The sequence below is a fragment of the Perca fluviatilis genome, chromosome 15, assembly GCF_010015445.1.
Source record: "Perca fluviatilis chromosome 15, GENO_Pfluv_1.0, whole genome shotgun sequence".
Classification (NCBI taxonomy): domain Eukaryota; kingdom Metazoa; phylum Chordata; class Actinopteri; order Perciformes; family Percidae; genus Perca; species Perca fluviatilis.
In genome coordinates, this window is record NC_053126.1 from 22,337,376 (window position 1) to 22,355,501 (window position 18,126).

Genomic DNA, 18,126 nt, shown 5'->3' on the forward strand with positions numbered 1-18,126 from the left:
GCATTTCTGTTGTGTTTTCTCTGCTGCTTAAGTAACTTTGTACAATCGTGGAGGGATTTGCAGTCGAAAGGGGACAGGCGTCAGTGTTTGATGACCAAAGACGCAGGAACAATCCTGCAGACAAAGATATTACTGGATGGAAAAGTTGCAACAAACACACATGCAAACATTACTCACGAGGCAGCGCTTACACGCTGATGAGACAAAGACACACAGAGATACCAACACACTTAATCCTCTCAAAGAAGCGTTAGAGATGGGCAAGGCAGGAGAGAGTGAGGGATGGGAGAGGAATCGGAGGACGGCAGATGGTCGGAAAGACGTCATTCCTTTTCATTCTTCCCAGACAGCATAAGGGCACTGTGGGTAATTGCAAGCAGAGCTAACGTTATAGCTCCAGGTCCCTGCACGTCAGAGAGGAGAGCTGAGTTAGGTAGAGGGAAATGGTGAAATGCTGTAGGTCAGCAGAAATCTGGAAGTCTGACAATGTGTTGTGAATTTCAAATTTGTGATGATGTTCTGGCTGATGTCTGTGGAACAAAGCACTAATCTGTCCTGTAGCACGAGAGAGACACATGACATGAGGATATCACACCATCTGAGGCAGCAGGGGGGTCAGGAATTTAATCACTGCAGCCATCATCATCCAGAAGACTGTGTGTGTGTGTGTGTGTGTGTGTGTGTGTGTGTGTGTGTGTGTGTGTGTGTGTGTGTGTGTGTGTGTGTGTGTGTGTGTGTGTGTGTGTGTGTGTGTGTGTGTGTGTGTGTGCGTTTGTTTTTGTGTTCCTCAGTTAGAGTTACAGTGCTTAGAACCACCATATTATAAAGCAATAGTAATTTTTGGCTTGACTCAAATACCTGATGCAATCACACGTTTTATCTGCTTTAGTATAATAACTATAATAATTCAGTCAAAGTCTTTTTTATATGTCATGGAATGAAAACAACATAATGTAAGTCATCTGGATCATAGGGCATCAATGAACATGATCATTTCAAGAGGGAAAATTTTGCATTCGGTTTCTCTGAAGTCTTTCATGTCACATTACTGTAAATTAAATCCAGTGGTAGCAGGAGTGAGACAGATGTCCTGGTTTTAAAACACAGTCTGACATCTAGAGGCAGACTGACTCATCACATGCACAGGGCAATATGCATACGGCTTACTATACAATCTGTCCTACACAATATCTTTTCTGACCGTCATACTGACAGAAACTGAGATGTGCAGCCTCCAGTATGCATCACCCTCTAATAATACTGTGTGAAAGCCTCATGATGCTTTTAAAACGTGTAGATCCAAGCACACATCATTACATTCTCCCGAGTCACTGCACAGTCATTTGGAAGGAATTCAGAAATCCATGACCTGAGTGATTAAATATGAACTTTATTAAATAAAGTAAGACATATAAATACACAGCCACATCTGTCCTCAGAATATACTGCAGGTCACACTACATCCACACAGTCAAAACAAGTTATGAAATTATCTTAGATTCATCTCCTTTAGCCTTGAATAAAAATGTTTCTTAAATGGCTGCATTCTCACTCAAATTCATTTAAATTACAATGGATTCAAATGGTGACAACATTTCACCAAATAAAGTATCAATCTCCCAAAATAACCACATTTCTGCTGTTTTATCTGCTAATCCATACTCTCAGTATCTTCCAAATGCTCAAAGGTTTTGACAAAAAATGGCTGAATACACATCTTCCACATCATGCTATTGACCTCCTCAAAGTTCTGCTGGAATCTGGTGTATTTAGCTGTATTTTGGGAAAGTGGGGTAAATTAGATTCAATATTTTTGCAAAATATATAACTTTTTGATTACAGTTTATCATAATATACAATGTCTTCTAGAATTTCCATTGAGAAGCTGTTTTAAGATAAATTGAAGAATTGTTAGAAATTCATACTTCATCCCACTGATGCAAATATTCTGCAAAAGTAATACTAACATAAAGCAGTCCAGTATGCAGCCTTAAGTCAGCTGGTAGCCAAACAGCCGATGAATGAGTCGCTGATTGGGATTCAGCTGAAGGGAACCGTACATGTTCGACATCAGTTTAATAACACATCTAGGGAAAGTTGTTCTCATTGACGTGAGGACAAAGCTGTGAAGATTGTTAGTGCTACCACTATCGCCTCGGACCATCAGAGCACAGTGTTGCTCTAGACACTGCAGTTAGTATAAATGTCAGCTGGCTCTGAGCTACAGTATGTGGTCTGTGACCTGATATCAGCTTTCTCCACACACCTCTCCAGGCTGTATATATTGCACTGCTGTATGTAGCTTACAAACTGGCTTTGGACTGACTACAAGAGCTCTGTCTGCACCGCTACCAGCCGATCTCTTTGTTGTCAGCGTCAGCGCGAGATTTCAGTGCTTCATTTCTGCCATAACTCTGACAAGTACAGGGCATCAACACTTGCTGTTCACTTAGCTCCTATACAGTATGTTCACAGCAGCAGTTAATGGCACTGTGGCTCACTTAACACTATCAGATGAATGTGCAGTGAATTGATTTCCTGCATTCAGCACTTCAGTCATTTTCGTTTTCACATTGCTGCAACAGTGACACCAGTAAACCATCATCACAGGCATTATACAACCTGAATTGTATATTATAATAACGTTGTTATATAAGTTTTGTATGTCTCTGGAATATCTGTCTCTGAAGCGGTAGGATCATCAGTTCTGTTTGTAGTTTACATTGACTTTTGGTGATTTAATTTTCCTTTTTTACATTTGTGGTGTTTGCAGTGATGATAACATGCAAGTGAGACAGGCACCTCACCAATTTTTTTAACAACACTCTTTAAAGTGTAAAACTCTGTTTTAAAGACATTTTTGAGTCCTAAAATAATCCTCCATCCAGCCACGATAAAACAAATACCATCAGCTGCACAGGAAAGAAGATGTTTTACCTGCTCTCTTAGCTGCAGCGCTTTTATTTAGCCAAACAAAGATGGTGGCTGGAAGTTCAATCATTTGGTAATGGTTTACTTTACGGGTCTGTACTTTCTGAATAATTTCTTGGTAATATTCTTGGATGTTTCCCTGAAAGGACTATATAGTTTGGTATTAATTATAGGGAAATAGAAACGGTGTGATCTGTTGGCACACTTTCAGCAACTAAATTCCAATTAAACCGAGATAGTGTTTCAGTCAGTGCACAGCAAGTCAACTGAATATGAGAAAACTGTCCACAAGCAAGCAAACATGTCAATATATAAGGAGAATAAAATGTCCAATGATCTACTTTATTGTACGGCAGGTAGGTTATTCTTTTATTTGAGCTGGATAGAGGATTCTTTGAGGTGTCTGGATATGTCTTTACTACAGCAGTAAGTTTTATCAAAAGACCTGCAGGGTTTTTTAAAGGTTAGATTTTATTTATTTATTGAGGAAAAAAAAAGATCCTTATCAGTCAAATATAATCATGCAAAAGCCTCAAATGTAACACATTAGAGCTTATATCAGTGCAAGTCTTTTACTCTGCCAGCATCTTTCCATCTTGGCCCTCTCTTTTCCTTGATGTGAGACAGTGGGACAGGCCTGTCCATCATGTCTGTCAAACCTGAGTGACCAGAGGTTCTTTGAGGTAGAAGTTTATCCCTCTCTGATAACCAGCTTCCTGTCCGTCACAAAGCCCTGCCAGGAGCGTCCCGTTAAGCGGAGGGCAGATACCCCTGCTGTCTTGCCCGTACAAGGGTACACAATCCCCCATGTGTTCATGCCCCTCGTCCATGCCTTCCTCATTTCCCCCGTCTTCATCATCCTCTCCTTCCCAGACCGATGTGGAGACATGGTTGTACTGGGTTGTGTCCTCGCACTCCATCTCGCGGTGGTAGAAATAGCTGAAGTTGGACACGATGACGGGAACTGGCAAAGAGATTGTGAGCACACCGGCGATGGCGCACATGGAGCCCACCAGCTTCCCTCCGACCGTCACCGGGTACATGTCCCCGTAGCCGACTGTCGTCATGGACACGACAGCCCACCAGAACGCCTCAGGGATGCTGGTGAACGCCGTGTTAGGACTATCCACCTCTGCAAAGTAGGCGGCACTAGAAAAGATAATGACTCCGATGAAGAGAAAGAAGATGAGCAGGGCGAGCTCTCTGAGGCTGGCCTTCAGTGTCTGGCCCAGGATCTGGAGGCCCTTGGAGTGACGAGAGAGCTTGAAGATCCTGAAGACCCTCACCAGCCTGATGACCCTGATCAGGGCCAGGGACACGGAGGCCTGCGCGTCCTTGTCCTTGGTCAGCTCCGTGCCCAGGGTGACGAAATAGGGAATGATGGCGAAGAAGTCGATGGTGTTCATGACGTCTTTGAAGAAGTGCACCTTGCTCGGAGCACAGGTGAAGCGAACAATGAGCTCAAAGGAGAACCAGATGATGCAGATGGTCTCTACGATGAAGAAGGGGTCCTGGAAGGGAGTGAAGCCAGGTGGGATCAAGATGGTTTCATTCGCTATGGTGGGGTGCGGTATGGTGGTGAACTTCTGTAAAACAAAACAACAGAAACGTTGTTAGAGTCGCTGTCAGAGATAGAAGAAGTCAAAGCCTATACCAGGCAGGTATATTTAATCATCTGTCTATCAAACATGAGTTGGGAAATATGAGAATAAAGGGGAAGGGTAAGGCTATAATAAATACTGTATCTCCATGGAGACGAAGTTTACAGGAGAGTAAACAGATAGAAAAGAAGGACAGAGGATAAGTGAGAAGAAGCAAAATGAAGTTTGTTCTCAGCACATTGGGAGTATGACACCTGTCATCAGGATCTCATCGAGCCTGTATGATCTGTGATACTGTGCTAACTTTTCTCTCCTCTCCATTTTCACTCCCCCGGCTTTATTTTTCCCTTACGGACTTTTATATAAATCGGTTTCTCTATATTTAAACGCACACAAAAAAACATTAAGTTCATATGACGCTGGGTTGCGTTACACTCCTGACACCGGCACGGCCGCGACATCTGACACTTCATTTAACCCGGCGACTTGTTTTTTTCTGGGAAGTAGGTGCAGGTTTGAAATGGCTGGGCATTAGTGTCTTTTAACAAGTTAGATAGAGTTGCTCTAAGCTTCTGGTAAACCTCGCAGCACATATTGTCCCCAAATAATTCTAAGACTGACACAGTTCAGATAAGGTTGGCCTTGCATTTCCAACAGTCAGTTTTCAGATCTCCACTTCTGAGATTTCTGCCACCGCTTTGACTGACTCAACTATATGTTGACTGGTAAGGTTGTAGTTTGCAGTGGTGTTGAACACCAGTTCCTAATACTGCAAATGCAAGGGCTTTCATCAAGGGGCTATAGGCTCAATCACCGCTGTGTTACCTCATTCAACGATAGTGACTTAACAGACATTTATTTAAATGAAAATCTTCAAGATGCGTGCCCGTTCGGAACAGGTTGATTGCTTGGCCACCGGAAACGCTCATCTGATCGACTTCACACTCGACACTGCACTCCATTGGGTTTGCAGCGATACACTTGCCAAGTTGGAAGTGAATGTTTTTTGAGATATGCGAAGGACAGTCATACATGCATACATGCACAGACAGACAGAGATTCTTCCTTTAGATGATGCTGCTACAGCACCACCTATGGGCCAAATGGCACCAAATGTGTCATGGCCACTCAGATCTACACATGTCCACCAAATGTGGTCGCAATAGCAGAAAGCGTTAGAAACAGTAACTTTTTCGGGCTTGGTTCAGAGATGTTCTGTACTAAATTTGGTGACGATTGCTCGAAATTTGTAGGAGGAATAGCAAAACGGTGGAAAATGTATCAATGCAAATCGGTTTACGGTTAAAAAGTTACAAGTAGGTGAAGTAGATCCGATTAACGGTTCTCGAGATATGTGAAGGACACACACACACACACACACACACACACAACACACACACACTCCTTGCTTTATATAACTTGTCATATAGAACCAATAATATCATCATCAGAATCTAACAAAACAAATGTAGTTGGTTCGATTTTCCCCACCATCCGGTGAGTGAGTGATTGTGTGGGGATGGCTGTGCATGCAGGTTTTGTTGTGTTTGTGTAGCTTTCCAAAAGCGTCAAATGCTCTGATCACATGAGCATATCTATCTATGTAAGGGAGTAACAGAGAACTGTTGGTGGTGATGGGAAACGTAAATTCAGCAAGCGCCGCCACGGTGTCAATTCTGCTGCCCGAACCTCCAGAATCCGCCTCGTCCCCAGGCTACAGGAACAGTGTGCAGGTCGAATTTCATTTTGCGTCGGTCATCAGAAAAGTTGAACTGTGAGCCTTTTTTCCCTGCTGTTTTTCCTGTGTGTAGCCTATGAGTTACACCGTTTATTAATACAGACATTCGTTTATGTGTTGATGTGCTCTTAGGGTTGTCCTATCCCTATATATAGCCCTTTAGATCTCCAAGGAGTAACGTGAGACAAGCTCGTCTCTTTTCCTTCCCTTCACACTTGCTTCTTTACCCATAACTCATTCCACTCGCTCTCTTTTCTCAGTACTTTTGAAGTATCCACTCCACCTGAATGTGCTAGTTGGCTCTGGGGGTCAGCCCCGAGTGCGTGACAACGCATATCATCTCCACAATGTTAACCTAACCTGCCCGGTCTGTCCTTACTCTTGCTTTTCCATCAGCGGTTTCACTGCCCGGCTCATCTCCTTCATTCCTTCACTACTTCGCCCTAATCTGGGTGGATCAGATTTAACGACAAGTCCAAAATAATTTCAGGAAAACCTCGCCCTCGCCTTCTTCTCTGTCTGCTGCCTTTGCTTTCCCTTCCCTCGACCGTGATTCTTAACTTTACAGATTCCAATCGTCCTTTGGATTTACTCTCCTTTTTTCCCCTCAGTGTTGACAGAGAAGATAAAGACGTTTTCACCTCGTGCTGGAAGAGCTGCTTCATGTGACACCTGTCAGCACATGTTGTCCTTCTACGTTCACCTCATCACTCCCTCGCAGTGTTAACCTCTGCGCCCTGACAGCTACCTGCCCGCTCCTTCACTTATCTGGTCTGTTTCCATACGTAACCTCTATCTGCGGCCTCTCTGTTTCACTCATCAGCACCATTTAACCCATCCTCACCTCCCGCTGTTCCTTCTCATTCCTGAACTCAGGCATAGTCTCCAGGCAGAAGATGAGAATGGAGACCACGATGACCATGACGCTGATGATGGCGATGATCCGAGCTCCGCCGGAGGACTCCGGATACTCAAACAGCATCCAGAGGCGGCGCTGCAAGTCATTGGCGGGTAAGGGCCTCTCCTCCTCCTTGGGGAAGCCTTCGTCCGCTTTGTAGCGGTCGATGATCTCCTCCCCGAGCTCGTAGAAGCGCAGCTCCTCCAGGAACATGTCCAGAGGGACGTTGGCGGGCCTCCGCAGCCTCCCGCCGGACTGGTAGAAGTACAGGATGGCATCGAAGCAGACGCGGCTCCTGTCCAGGAAGAGTTCGTTCCGCAGGGGGTCGTAGTAGCGAAGGCGACGCCTGGGGTCACCCAGCATGGAGTCGGGGAACTGGGCCAGAGTGCGGAGCTGGGTCTCGTAACGCATCCCTGACACGTTGATGGCCAGACGTTCGTTCAGAGCCCAGTCGCTTCTCCAGTGACAGCGACGCTTCTCCTTCATGGCCTTTCCGCTCGGCTCCTTCTCACTGCTCTCCTTCTCCAGCTTGTTGTGTTTATCTTTGGTCCACTTTTCCTCATCACCGACCTCAGCTTTTTGTTTCTCGTTTGTCTGCCCTCCTCCTCCTCCTCCTCCTGTACCTCCTCCCTTGTCTTGGTTATCCATCGCTTAGTCTTTGTTTCTTTCCTCCTTGTGTTTCTTGTCTTACTTTTTTGTGTCTCTTCACTCTGGAAAAGACAATTCAAAGTTAACCTTGCTGTGCAGAAACAACAGAACAGGAAAACATGGGTAGATAAAAGGGAAAAATATAGTATATATAGTATATAACACTTTTTAATCACCATGTCTGTGCATTAAAATACATAAAGGTCATTTATATGAAATATATCTTGAAATAAATTGTCCCTTAGTTGCTTCATTTTGTCATTAATCCACTAACCATTAACACAGCCTCCCCAATAATACATATTGTTTTCCCAGAATATGTTGGAACTTATTAATAAAAAATTGAAATTGAACAAACTCAGCTGAGAAATGTTCTGGACAAACATCTTATTTAGATTACATTAAACTGCATAAAAGAGAGGGAGAGAGAAGTGTGCTTCATTAAAAATAAAAAAGAAATGCTGACCAAACCATTACAAACTAAACAGAATTAGTATCGAGATGTTCCCATTTTGTATGGCTTTACACAAAAGCCCTTGTAACAATAATACTATTTTATTTATATAGTGTTTTTCCTAGTACTCAAAGACATTCACAATAAAACCAGAATATTAAGCACATTAAAAACAAGTAATAAAGCAATAAAACCAACACATAAAAAGGAGCCTATTAAAAGCAAAAACAAACAGTGAAACCAGCAACTAACAGTAGAATAAAATGTGATATTATTATAAGGTGAAGGCTAATCTAAAGAGGTATGTTTTGATAAGTGATTTGAATGTGTTCAGGCCGGTAGTCACTGATGTTAATGCGATGTTTTAACCTTTCTCCACCATATTCTGTACCGTAACTACCACCATGCAGACCCTCGGTGCAAAAAGCTCCACACATGCAGTCGGCTTCATGCTCCTCACCAGTTTATCACCATGTCCAGTTCAGCCAGTAGAAACCTCCTCTCACCCGTCTGCCGCTGATTCAAACTAATAACGCCTCCAGAGAGTGACCCTGATTCTCCTACTGTACCTCCACCTCAGGGTGCCTTTTGGGCTAAACCTTCCCTCCTTCTGAGACAGTTTGTGGATCAATTCCTGCATTATGATGTCCAGACAACCCCTCCTCCTCTTCCATGTGTCACGTTTGGGAGAGGTGGCAGGGGGTGCAGCATGGCTCCTTCAGGGGCTGCTGGGGTGTTAATCTGCAGCGTGGGTGAAGTTAAGATAGTAAAGCTTGTTTGTAGGTCACTCACTGTCTTCACTTGTGCTCTCTGTCATGCTCAGTGCGCCCCGGGGAATGCTGTCGGCCCGAAATTCAATATTCTACCCTCTCCTCCACCAAGAGCACTGCTGCCTCTTCTCTCCCCTTTTCTCTGCCCCCAACAACCCTTCCTGCCCAAAAATGTCAACCCCTCACTCTTCTTAAACATACTGTTTGCACGCATGTGTAGACATGAACTTGCACACTCACACAGATGAGGCCAAAACTATAATGTAAAAGAAAAGGAAAGATTTTAAGAAAAGTAAAAGTTGTGTTGGTTATGGTCGTGATTTAAACTCTGAATGAGCAAACATACATATATGGTTAGTATTTTCCTTTGGTTTCTGTCCCCTCTAACTGCTTTCATAACTTTGCTGTCATCATCTATTTTAAATTACATTTGGCTACTTGACTGTGGCTTGTCCAAAATTTTCCACAATTTAAAAGATGGCAAATGAAACCTGACCTGCCAGTCCAGCCTTAATTTTAAATGAACATAAATCATCTGGATGTCTGTGGTTATTTTAGACTCATCATGAAGTCTGCACTCAAGCATCTCTGTGTGGCACTGTGTCTGTGTGCAGTGAAACTACAATTCCCACAACAGGAAGCACTTTGCAAATGTTGCCTTTAAATACAGTTTCTGACTTTTCAAAATCATAAATGCACCTGTATGGTACATTAAATAAACAAGAAATTGGACTCTATCAGAAGATATTGTTAGATTTAAAGCTTTGACTGTGATGATCTAAGGCTAGCCTAATCAATGTCTAATTGAAACACATTTATATGAAAGCTTTTCATTTTACTTGCATGTTTAATGCTGGAGCATTTTTTTAATTTGTCATTTTTAGCCATGCAAGCGAAATGGCTATAGGGATGACGCAGTCATTCCAAGGGTTGTTCTGTTCACCTCTTTGGTTCAGACAGAAATATCTCAACAACTATCAAATGGATTTCCATGAATTTTTTTACAGAGATTATTGGTCACAAGAGGATGAATCCTAATAAGTTTGATGATCTCCTAGTCTCACAATGCCAGACCTATCTCCACAGCGCTGTGGAGTAAGGTCTGGCTACATCACACATACTTTCTGGGATAGGAGAAAAAAACGCTTGGGTTGTTTGCATGTCTTTAAACCAATCACAATCGTGAGGAGCTGAGGGAACTTGTTTTGGGGGAACATTTGCACCCCCGCGAAAGAAAACGCCACATAAAATATTAAATGAAGATAACTGTTCACACAATACAGTAACGTGATCTATTAGATGGATACATGATTAAACCATAATTAGCCGTCCAAAACGTCCCCGTTAGATAGTAAATACCGTAATAATATTCTTTGTAAATCTTTACAATCATTGCCCAAAAGAACCATGCATAATTTTCATTTTCAGCATTTAGCTTGCTGAATCGAAATTTGTTGTTGTTTCCCGAAGGAAGGGATTTTGAGAACGGCAACACACAAAGAGAGGAAAGTGAGTGACATTTCAGGCTTTATCCTGGAAATGTAGCTAGCCTACTTCCGTTGAGGTCAGCAAGTCAGCGTTTTCACATATTCTGTGAAATATCTCAATATCTTCTGGATGGATTGGTACAAAATGTGGTTGTTCATGTCCCCCTCAGAAAGAATTGTAACCACTTCGGCAATCCTCTGATTTTGCATAGTGTCAACTTATTAAAATTGTCATTTTTCTAATACCTATATATAAATATCACCAAAACTATTCCCATCAGCATTAGCTGTACTTTGTGTTCAGTGCTAATTAGCAAATGATAGCATGCTAACAGGCTAAACAAAGATGGTGAACTTAAACATCACCTAGCATGCTAGCATGCCGACAATATCATTTAGCTCAAAGTGCTGTAGCTGTAGCTTTAGTCTCTTGCTAGTCTTGTTATTGTATTGATTAAGGGCAGCCATAGTTGAAAACGTCTGTGTAAAATGAACAATTATTATTATTGTTGTAGTTGTTGTAAGCAGTAGCAGTTTTATTGCCGGTATTCTATTTTGCTGCAGTGATTTAAAGAAAAACAGGTGTGTCATCATTTAACAGCCAGACATGTTTTCATGTAATCCTTCCAGGTTATGTAAATGGAGTTTTAATGTTCTTTATTTAATAAAGTTCCCAATTTGGCGACTAAATTCTCCACTTTATTGACAGTTTAAGTGAGTTTTGTAATTTCCAATACTACCAACAGCACCTGAATGCAGCAGAGCAAACCCCATGATTTGGTAAAACTTTGAACCTCACCCACGCAAACTGCGTTGATCTAGCTAAGGAAGTGGGTAAACTGAAGAGACGCTAAGAGACAAATTAGAGCAAAGAAATCAATACTCGTCTCGTGCAGTGTTGCGGCGTTTTACGACAAGATTTATCATCATAATCACAGCCGAAATGTCCCTCCGATACCACGACAGAGTTGTCATTGTGACTGGAGGATCCAAAGGAATTGGCAGAGGGATTGTCAAAGTGTTTGGTGAATATTGATATTTATAATGTGGGTTTGTTTGTGATCAGACAGGAAGTGGCGCACTAAATATTTTGCATCTTTTTTTCAGTGGAGAATGGAGCCAAAGTGGTGTTTTGTGCAAGAGGAGGTTAGTAACATTAATTTTGGTCAACTATTTTCCTGTTAAATTCTGTTTTATTTGACCATGCCAACATGTTTTTGATTGACATGACTTTACATTTACTCCTAACTCAAGTACAAGTAGTAATAGGTAGAAATACTGTAGTCTCCATTACAAGTAAAAGTCCTGCATTCAAAATATTACTCAAGTAAAAGTACAAAAGTATCAGTAAACTGTACTTTAAATATGAAAAGTATTTATTTAGAAACACTGCTTCCTTTCATTGTGTTATTATGAATACTATATGCATAATACATTGTATTATAGGATATTGTTATTAATGTTGTAATTGGTCAATGTGTAGCAAATGTTAGGTACTTTATGCACTACTGCTTAGCTTAATAGTAAAAGTACTGCAAGATCAATGTTGCAAAGTCAAATGTACATTATTTCCCTCTGATGTAGTGGAGTAAAACTATAAAGTAGCATAAAATAAAAATTCCAAAGTACAAGTACCTCTAAATTGTACTTATGTACAATACTTGAATAATTGCCCCCTTTACTTTCCTCCTATAACTAAAGGAGTGTTACTGAAAGCATTTAAACCTAAAATGTGACTATGTATGGCACTATAATCACACAGGTGCAGTAGGTGAGGCTCTGGAGGCGGAACTAAACAAAGCAGGGCCAGGCTCATGCAAATTTGTCACATGTGACATCTCCAAAGAGGATGACATCAAGGTAGTGTGTGTGTGTGTGTGTGTGTGTGTGTGTGTGTGTGTGTGTGTGTGTGTGTGTGTGTGTGTGTGTGTGTGTGTGTGTGTGTGTGTGTGTGTGTGTGTGTGTGTGTGTGTTAGGGTTGCATTATATTGACAAAATGTGATATTGCGATATTGAACTATAAAAGAAATTGCATACTTATCGCGACACTTTCAATATAATATTGTGCAACGTGATAACGATATTGAGTCAATATATCATGCACCCTTGTGTGTGTGTGTGTGTGTGTGTGTGTGTGTGTGTGTGTGTGTGCGCGCGTGTGCGCGTGTGTGTGTGTGTACATGCGTGCGTGATTTGTTTATCAGCTGGTTTATTTCAATATCCAACAACAACAACAACAAAAAGACCAAACAGACATTGATATAAAAAAGGCCGTTATTTGGTTACATGGGTTATAGTACATGGCAATTACCCATCAAAATAATCAGCAATCACATGCTAAAACTAGCTTGCATTCAGTCTTGCGTGTAAAACTAGTTTGTCGACTCCAACCAGTTCTGTGTTTGCTTGAGTGTCTGTGTGCTCTACTGGGTGAGGCGCTGTCTGTATTTTGTAACTGGGTTCTTGTTCCAATGCCACTGGTGTGATTGTCTCTCCGCAGAGATTGATTGCAGTCACAGTGGAGCATTATGGACACATTGACTGCCTGGTCAACAATGCAGGGTGGCGTGAGTCTCACACTTCCTTATTCACTCCAGCACATGTGATAATCATTGACATATACATGGTGATAATGAGGATGTTTCTAGTTTCTAGTGGAAAATACTTACCCCCCCCTCCCCCTCTCTCTCTCTCTTTAGACCCGCCTCATAAAGCCACTGATGACACCACAGCAGAGGAGTTCAGAGATCTGCTGAATCTGAACCTCGTCAGCTACTTCTTGGCGTCTAAAGTAATGTTTCGAACTTGTGGAAAACTTTTTGAAATGACAGATTATTTATCATAACTTTCTCCCATAAATGCAGAAATGAAAGAAGGGCTGTAAGGATTTTTATTATATTATAGAGAGACGACAGGAAGGGAGCAAGAGATGCAACAAAGGTCCTCAGCCGTAAATACTGCTGTATTTATACTAAAATGTATGTGATCTGAATTCCTCTTTAACGTGGTGTTAAGTGGTGTTACTTTATTTTTTTCACATTGAGAAATTCAGATTGGCAATTCAAGTGTCCAATATTGAAAAAAGTGGGAGAATGTTGCCTGTACATATATACATGTGTAATGCTGTGCAGTGGTATCCAAGTATAACCTAGTGAGGTGGACATAGTGCAAGTAGTAGTGTGGTGAAAAGTTGTATTGCAGTTATGAATCAGGTAATTTAAAAGAGTGTATTAGTATTTGCCCGTTGAGGCTTCCCCTCCCGACCCCCCTGTCCTGACACAGAGGGGACTGGTTGAACAGGACACGGGGGTCCGGGGGTGAAGCCTTATAGAATTAAAATGATTACAACCTTTCTTTGCTTCCATTCACCTCCCTCACACACCCATAGACAGCGATGCATGTATGTACCGTATACAGGATCTTTGAAGTGATAGGATGTCTCACTCTCTCTTCAGTATGTGTTGCCGTACCTGCGACAGCGGCAGGGAAACATCATAAACATCTCCAGTCTGGTGGCAACCATCGGCCAGAAAGACGCTGCACCGTATGTTGCCACCAAGGTGAGTCCATCCTCCAGGCAACAAGTGGCATTATTCCTTAAATCTCCGCTGAAGAGAGAGAAGAGTGCTGTAATGTGACCTTTTCTCCACAAGGGGGCGATTATCTCCATGACAAAAGCGATGGCTGTGGATGAGAGTCGCTACAATGTGAGAGTGAACTGGTGAGCCAAACTGCCGTGTAACTCAGATGAACTATAATTTGGGACTTCTTGAGTAAAAGTACCAATACAACAATGTAAAAAAAAAAAAGAATACTTCATTGTAAGTAAAAGTCATGCAATCAAAATCCTACTACTAAAAGTACTCGTTCTGCAGTCAAATGTCCCCTGTGAATGATATGTTAATTATATATGATATTAAATTATTAATACTTATGCATCAATGTGAGAGCAGCAGGTTACTGTTGCAGCTGCTCAGGGAGGAGCTACTGTTAACTATTTTATATACTGTTAGCTTGTTTAGTCCAGTGGTTTCCAACCTAGGGGAAGGGCCCCTTCAAAAGGTCACCAGATATATCTGAGGGGTTGGTTAATGGGAGAGGAAAGAAGAAAAAAGTAAGTTCTGATACACAAATCTATTTATTTATTTTTTATTAGGAATTTTAGTATAGAGGGGAAATATGACAGGAGGCCCCAACTAGACACCAAATCACAAGACTAAAAGGTTGGGAACAACTGGTTTAGTCTTTAACAATGCATTGTATTTCATAGGCTTATCACATATGATTTTAATATAAAATCATAATCAATCAAAGTAACTATTTTAATCAGATAAATGCAGTAGAGTGAAAGTACACTATTTCTCTATGAAATAGCATAAAATGAAACGCTCAAGTGAAATACAAGTACCTCAAGTTTGTACTTGCATAAAGCAACGGAGTAAACGTACTTAGTTACTTTACAACACAGTCTATTAATGTCAAATGGCTCATGGCAATAATAAAGTCATGTCTAAAAGAGATAAACAAACTTTGCATTAAGTAGCTGTAACCAACATACAGTATTTCTGTCGTATTTTTTAAAATTATTATATCAATTGTAACAGTTTTTTAGACTGATCAATTTTCTTTCAGTTAACGGATACATTAAACATTTCAGAATTTAAATGATGTAAAACACGATATATATATAAACCATCCACTGATATTTAAAACGTGTAAGAGTCTCTGAGCAGACTCTGGAGTAACAATACTAAATGATATAAAGTATCTGAAAGTATTTAACTGACTACAAAGCTAACCGTACCCTCTCTTTTCTAATAATACTGTCTGCCGTTTATTGCAGCATGTCTCCAGGTAATGTGATGACACCTCTGTGGGAAGAATTAGCAGGACAGACACCAGATGCTGCAGCCGCCATTAAAGTGGGAGAAAATTCTCAGGCAAGTTCTCACAGTGGAACCAACATGGAGCTAGAAAGATGGGGAACATGTTCGGAGTGAAGTGATCTTAATGAGGCCGTGGGAGGTTTGGAAATGGCACAAAAACTTTGGAAACTGTGAAAACGAAAGACAGTTGATTTGTTGTGCGGCTGTAGTGAAAACTTGAATCCTAAAAAGTGTGAAAAAATCTAAGAACTCTTGTTAAACTTAAAGGTCCAATGTGTAGGTATTTCTCCCATCTAGCGTTGAGATCATATATCGCAATCAACTCTCTCACACCACGCACTTCAAAGTACGTATTACAGCTACGGTAGCCTTCACGCTTCACCTGTGACTTTATCATGTGACAGCGAAAGGCGGAGCAGTAGGTCCTGTATGTCCCTTACCGGCTAACGTATTTCAAGATGGCGCATGAATATGGAGCGTCTACCTTTTATATATGTCAATGGCGTCTACCCCAGTTCATGCAAATGCAAATGTAAAATTTCAAGCCAATAGGAATACTTGGAATTGATGGTGGTGGTAAATACTCATGAAAAAGGACAAGTTTGTGAACGGGCAACACAGATTTTGATAATGAACAACATGTTACACACTGGATCTTTAAATCCTATTATCAGGTCCAATCTTAATTCTTTTAGCAGCATTTAACGGATTAGATGTGACTAAAGAAAATGCAGTACAATAATATTAAAGAAAGGTCCCCCTCATCAAGGAAAGAAAGGTCCGTTTTTAGCTGCTGAGCCGATGCAGCAGCTAAAAACCCAGTTGAGACTCACTGTGAATAATTAGGAGGTAGCCTTCAGTTCCTGCAACATTGTTGCGTTAATGATCCAAAAAGCCACGCAATGCGGTCACTCTATTGGGCTGTTAATGTTAACTCCCTTAATCCTGGATCTAAACAGAAAGAGTTTCTGCAACAGGCTGTTTGGTTTTTTTTGCCATGCAAATTACAGCTTTCTATTCATCCCAAAGGTATGAAGGTGAAACCATTAAGAGGAGACACCAGACTGTGGTCCTAAAGCACAGCAGTTTCCCCTTTACATACATAAAGATTCATCTGATCTTATTTTTAAGAGTCTCAGCTTGGTCATCATAATTCATAGTGGAAAAGTGCAAGCATATTATCATTATAGATTTAAAAATGTCTCTGCACTTTGTTCTTGAAGTGTTTCTAAATAACTTCCTTCTTCATAGGAGGGCCCCTCCAGTCAATTTTTTGAAATGCTTGTTGTATTTGGAAAATATGAGATTATTTTTACTGTGCAGTAACACAGTACTGTAGGAACAGCAGAAGCACACACACACACACACACACACACACACAAAGACAGAAGAAAGTTACATGATGCAACCACTGTTGCTGTTGGAAAGTGAACAGGAATAAGAAATGACACGTTGCCTTCTCCAACAGCTGCTGGGTCGTATGGGGACGGAGGCGGAGTGTGGACTGGCTGCCTTGTATCTGGCTGCTGATGCTACTTTCTGCACCGGGATCAACCTGCTGTTCAGCGGTGGAGCTGAACTCAACTACGGCTTCAAGAGTCAGATCCCTTCTTGACTGTCAGTGGTCGTGAAACAGCTGATTTAACATTAAATTGTTTAATCCAGATTATACATACACTACCGTTTAAAAATTTATAATCTCCTGCCACAGAAGCTAGATTGGGTCCAGTCAGATGTCGGTCCGAGAGGATTACTCTATATCTGTGAATGGTCTTTGATGCTTTCAGGATGTAGAAAGTCCTCTTTACAAATAGATGTTATTTTGTATGAAGGGCTTGTTTGTACGTGGAGAACAAAACTCTGTTTAATGGTTGAACCAGACTGACAACTGAAAGGCCAGAAAGAGACAAAGATCCCTCTGAGCAACAGTTGAATAAGAATGGAAGAAATCAGCAGTCATTGGTAAAAGAAACGGTTAGTTTAGCATCAAAATGTGTGTAGATTTAAATAGGAACAGGTTATGTGCATAATAATGAAGCCTATAACAAATTGGAATTAAAAGGCAACTGTTGCTTTAGTAAAGCTATAACTTCACAATAGAAAAAGAAGGTTATTCTAGGGTTAGCACTGTTGGAATTTGATCAGGGAATATCAACTCAATACTTAAGAGTCCAGTTTCACCATTGTGGTGTAATATTGATCTTTACTTAACGCTTTGATGGACTGGAAAACAAATTCAAAATCCAAGTTCCAACAGTATTCTCCCATGTAATGTAAAACTCTAGGGACATTCACTAAATAGAAGTTTTAATAATTATTTCACATGTAAATAATACATTTGGTGTCTGAATTATACTGGTTTTATTATCTCTGTTAAAATAGCCACTAATTAAGGAAAAAAGAAAAAAACATCAATACAACAGGTGATTCCAAACTTTTGAACAGTAATGTATGTCAAAGTGTGCTGATTTCTAAGATAAATACTAAATGGTTTCAAGGGAGGATTTTCATGCAATAAAATTGACTGATATTTAATAAATAGATAAAAGTGAATTTTCATTCATTTTAGGCGATCAAATTGCCTGTCAGCTTAAAATGTTGGCATCCTGGCCAACTGTGTAACAAGACCTGCACCACCCCACCGACCGACCAATCATCAACGTCTTTGACTTCGAATAACCTCCCTTTTTTGAGCCTACTGGTGTCCGCCAAT

The 18,126-nt window shown here is 41.0% G+C and overlaps 2 protein-coding genes across 2 annotated transcripts; one reads left to right on the top strand and one right to left on the bottom strand.

Moving 5' to 3' along the window:
* Nucleotides 1-3,259: 3,259 nt before the first annotated feature.
* On the bottom strand, nt 3,260-9,130 carry LOC120574469 (potassium voltage-gated channel subfamily A member 1). The gene is made up of 3 exons (XM_039824759.1): nt 8,731-9,130; nt 7,115-7,878; nt 3,260-4,517 (listed from the first exon to the last, which is right to left on the bottom strand). Exons 2-3 carry the CDS (start codon nt 7,814-7,816, stop codon nt 3,585-3,587), a joined length of 1,635 nt encoding a protein of 544 aa, XP_039680693.1. The 5' UTR covers nt 7,817-7,878; nt 8,731-9,130; the 3' UTR covers nt 3,260-3,584.
* Nucleotides 9,131-11,313: 2,183 nt separating this feature from the next.
* hsd17b14 (hydroxysteroid (17-beta) dehydrogenase 14) lies at nt 11,314-17,948 on the top strand. The gene is made up of 9 exons (XM_039824765.1): nt 11,314-11,552; nt 11,635-11,673; nt 12,290-12,387; nt 13,028-13,094; nt 13,227-13,318; nt 13,983-14,087; nt 14,181-14,248; nt 15,371-15,467; nt 16,882-17,948. The coding sequence occupies exons 1-9, from the start codon at nt 11,471-11,473 to the stop codon at nt 17,026-17,028; spliced, it is 795 nt and encodes a 264-aa protein (XP_039680699.1). The 5' UTR covers nt 11,314-11,470; the 3' UTR covers nt 17,029-17,948.
* Nucleotides 17,949-18,126: the final 178 nt, after the last annotated feature.

Coding starts and splice junctions, on each gene's coding strand:
- LOC120574469 (XM_039824759.1), bottom strand. CDS start 7,816: ATGGATAACCAAGACAAGGGAGGAGGTACAGGAGGAGGAGGAGGAGGA. Junction 4,518..7,114: donor ATGAGAAGGAACAGCGGGAG/GTGAGGATGGGT, acceptor TTTGTTTTACAG/AAGTTCACCACCATACCGCA.
- hsd17b14 (XM_039824765.1), top strand. CDS start 11,471: ATGTCCCTCCGATACCACGACAGAGTTGTCATTGTGACTGGAGGATCC. Junction 14,088..14,180: donor CACCGTATGTTGCCACCAAG/GTGAGTCCATCC, acceptor TTTCTCCACAAG/GGGGCGATTATCTCCATGAC. Junction 14,249..15,370: donor TACAATGTGAGAGTGAACTG/GTGAGCCAAACT, acceptor CGTTTATTGCAG/CATGTCTCCAGGTAATGTGA.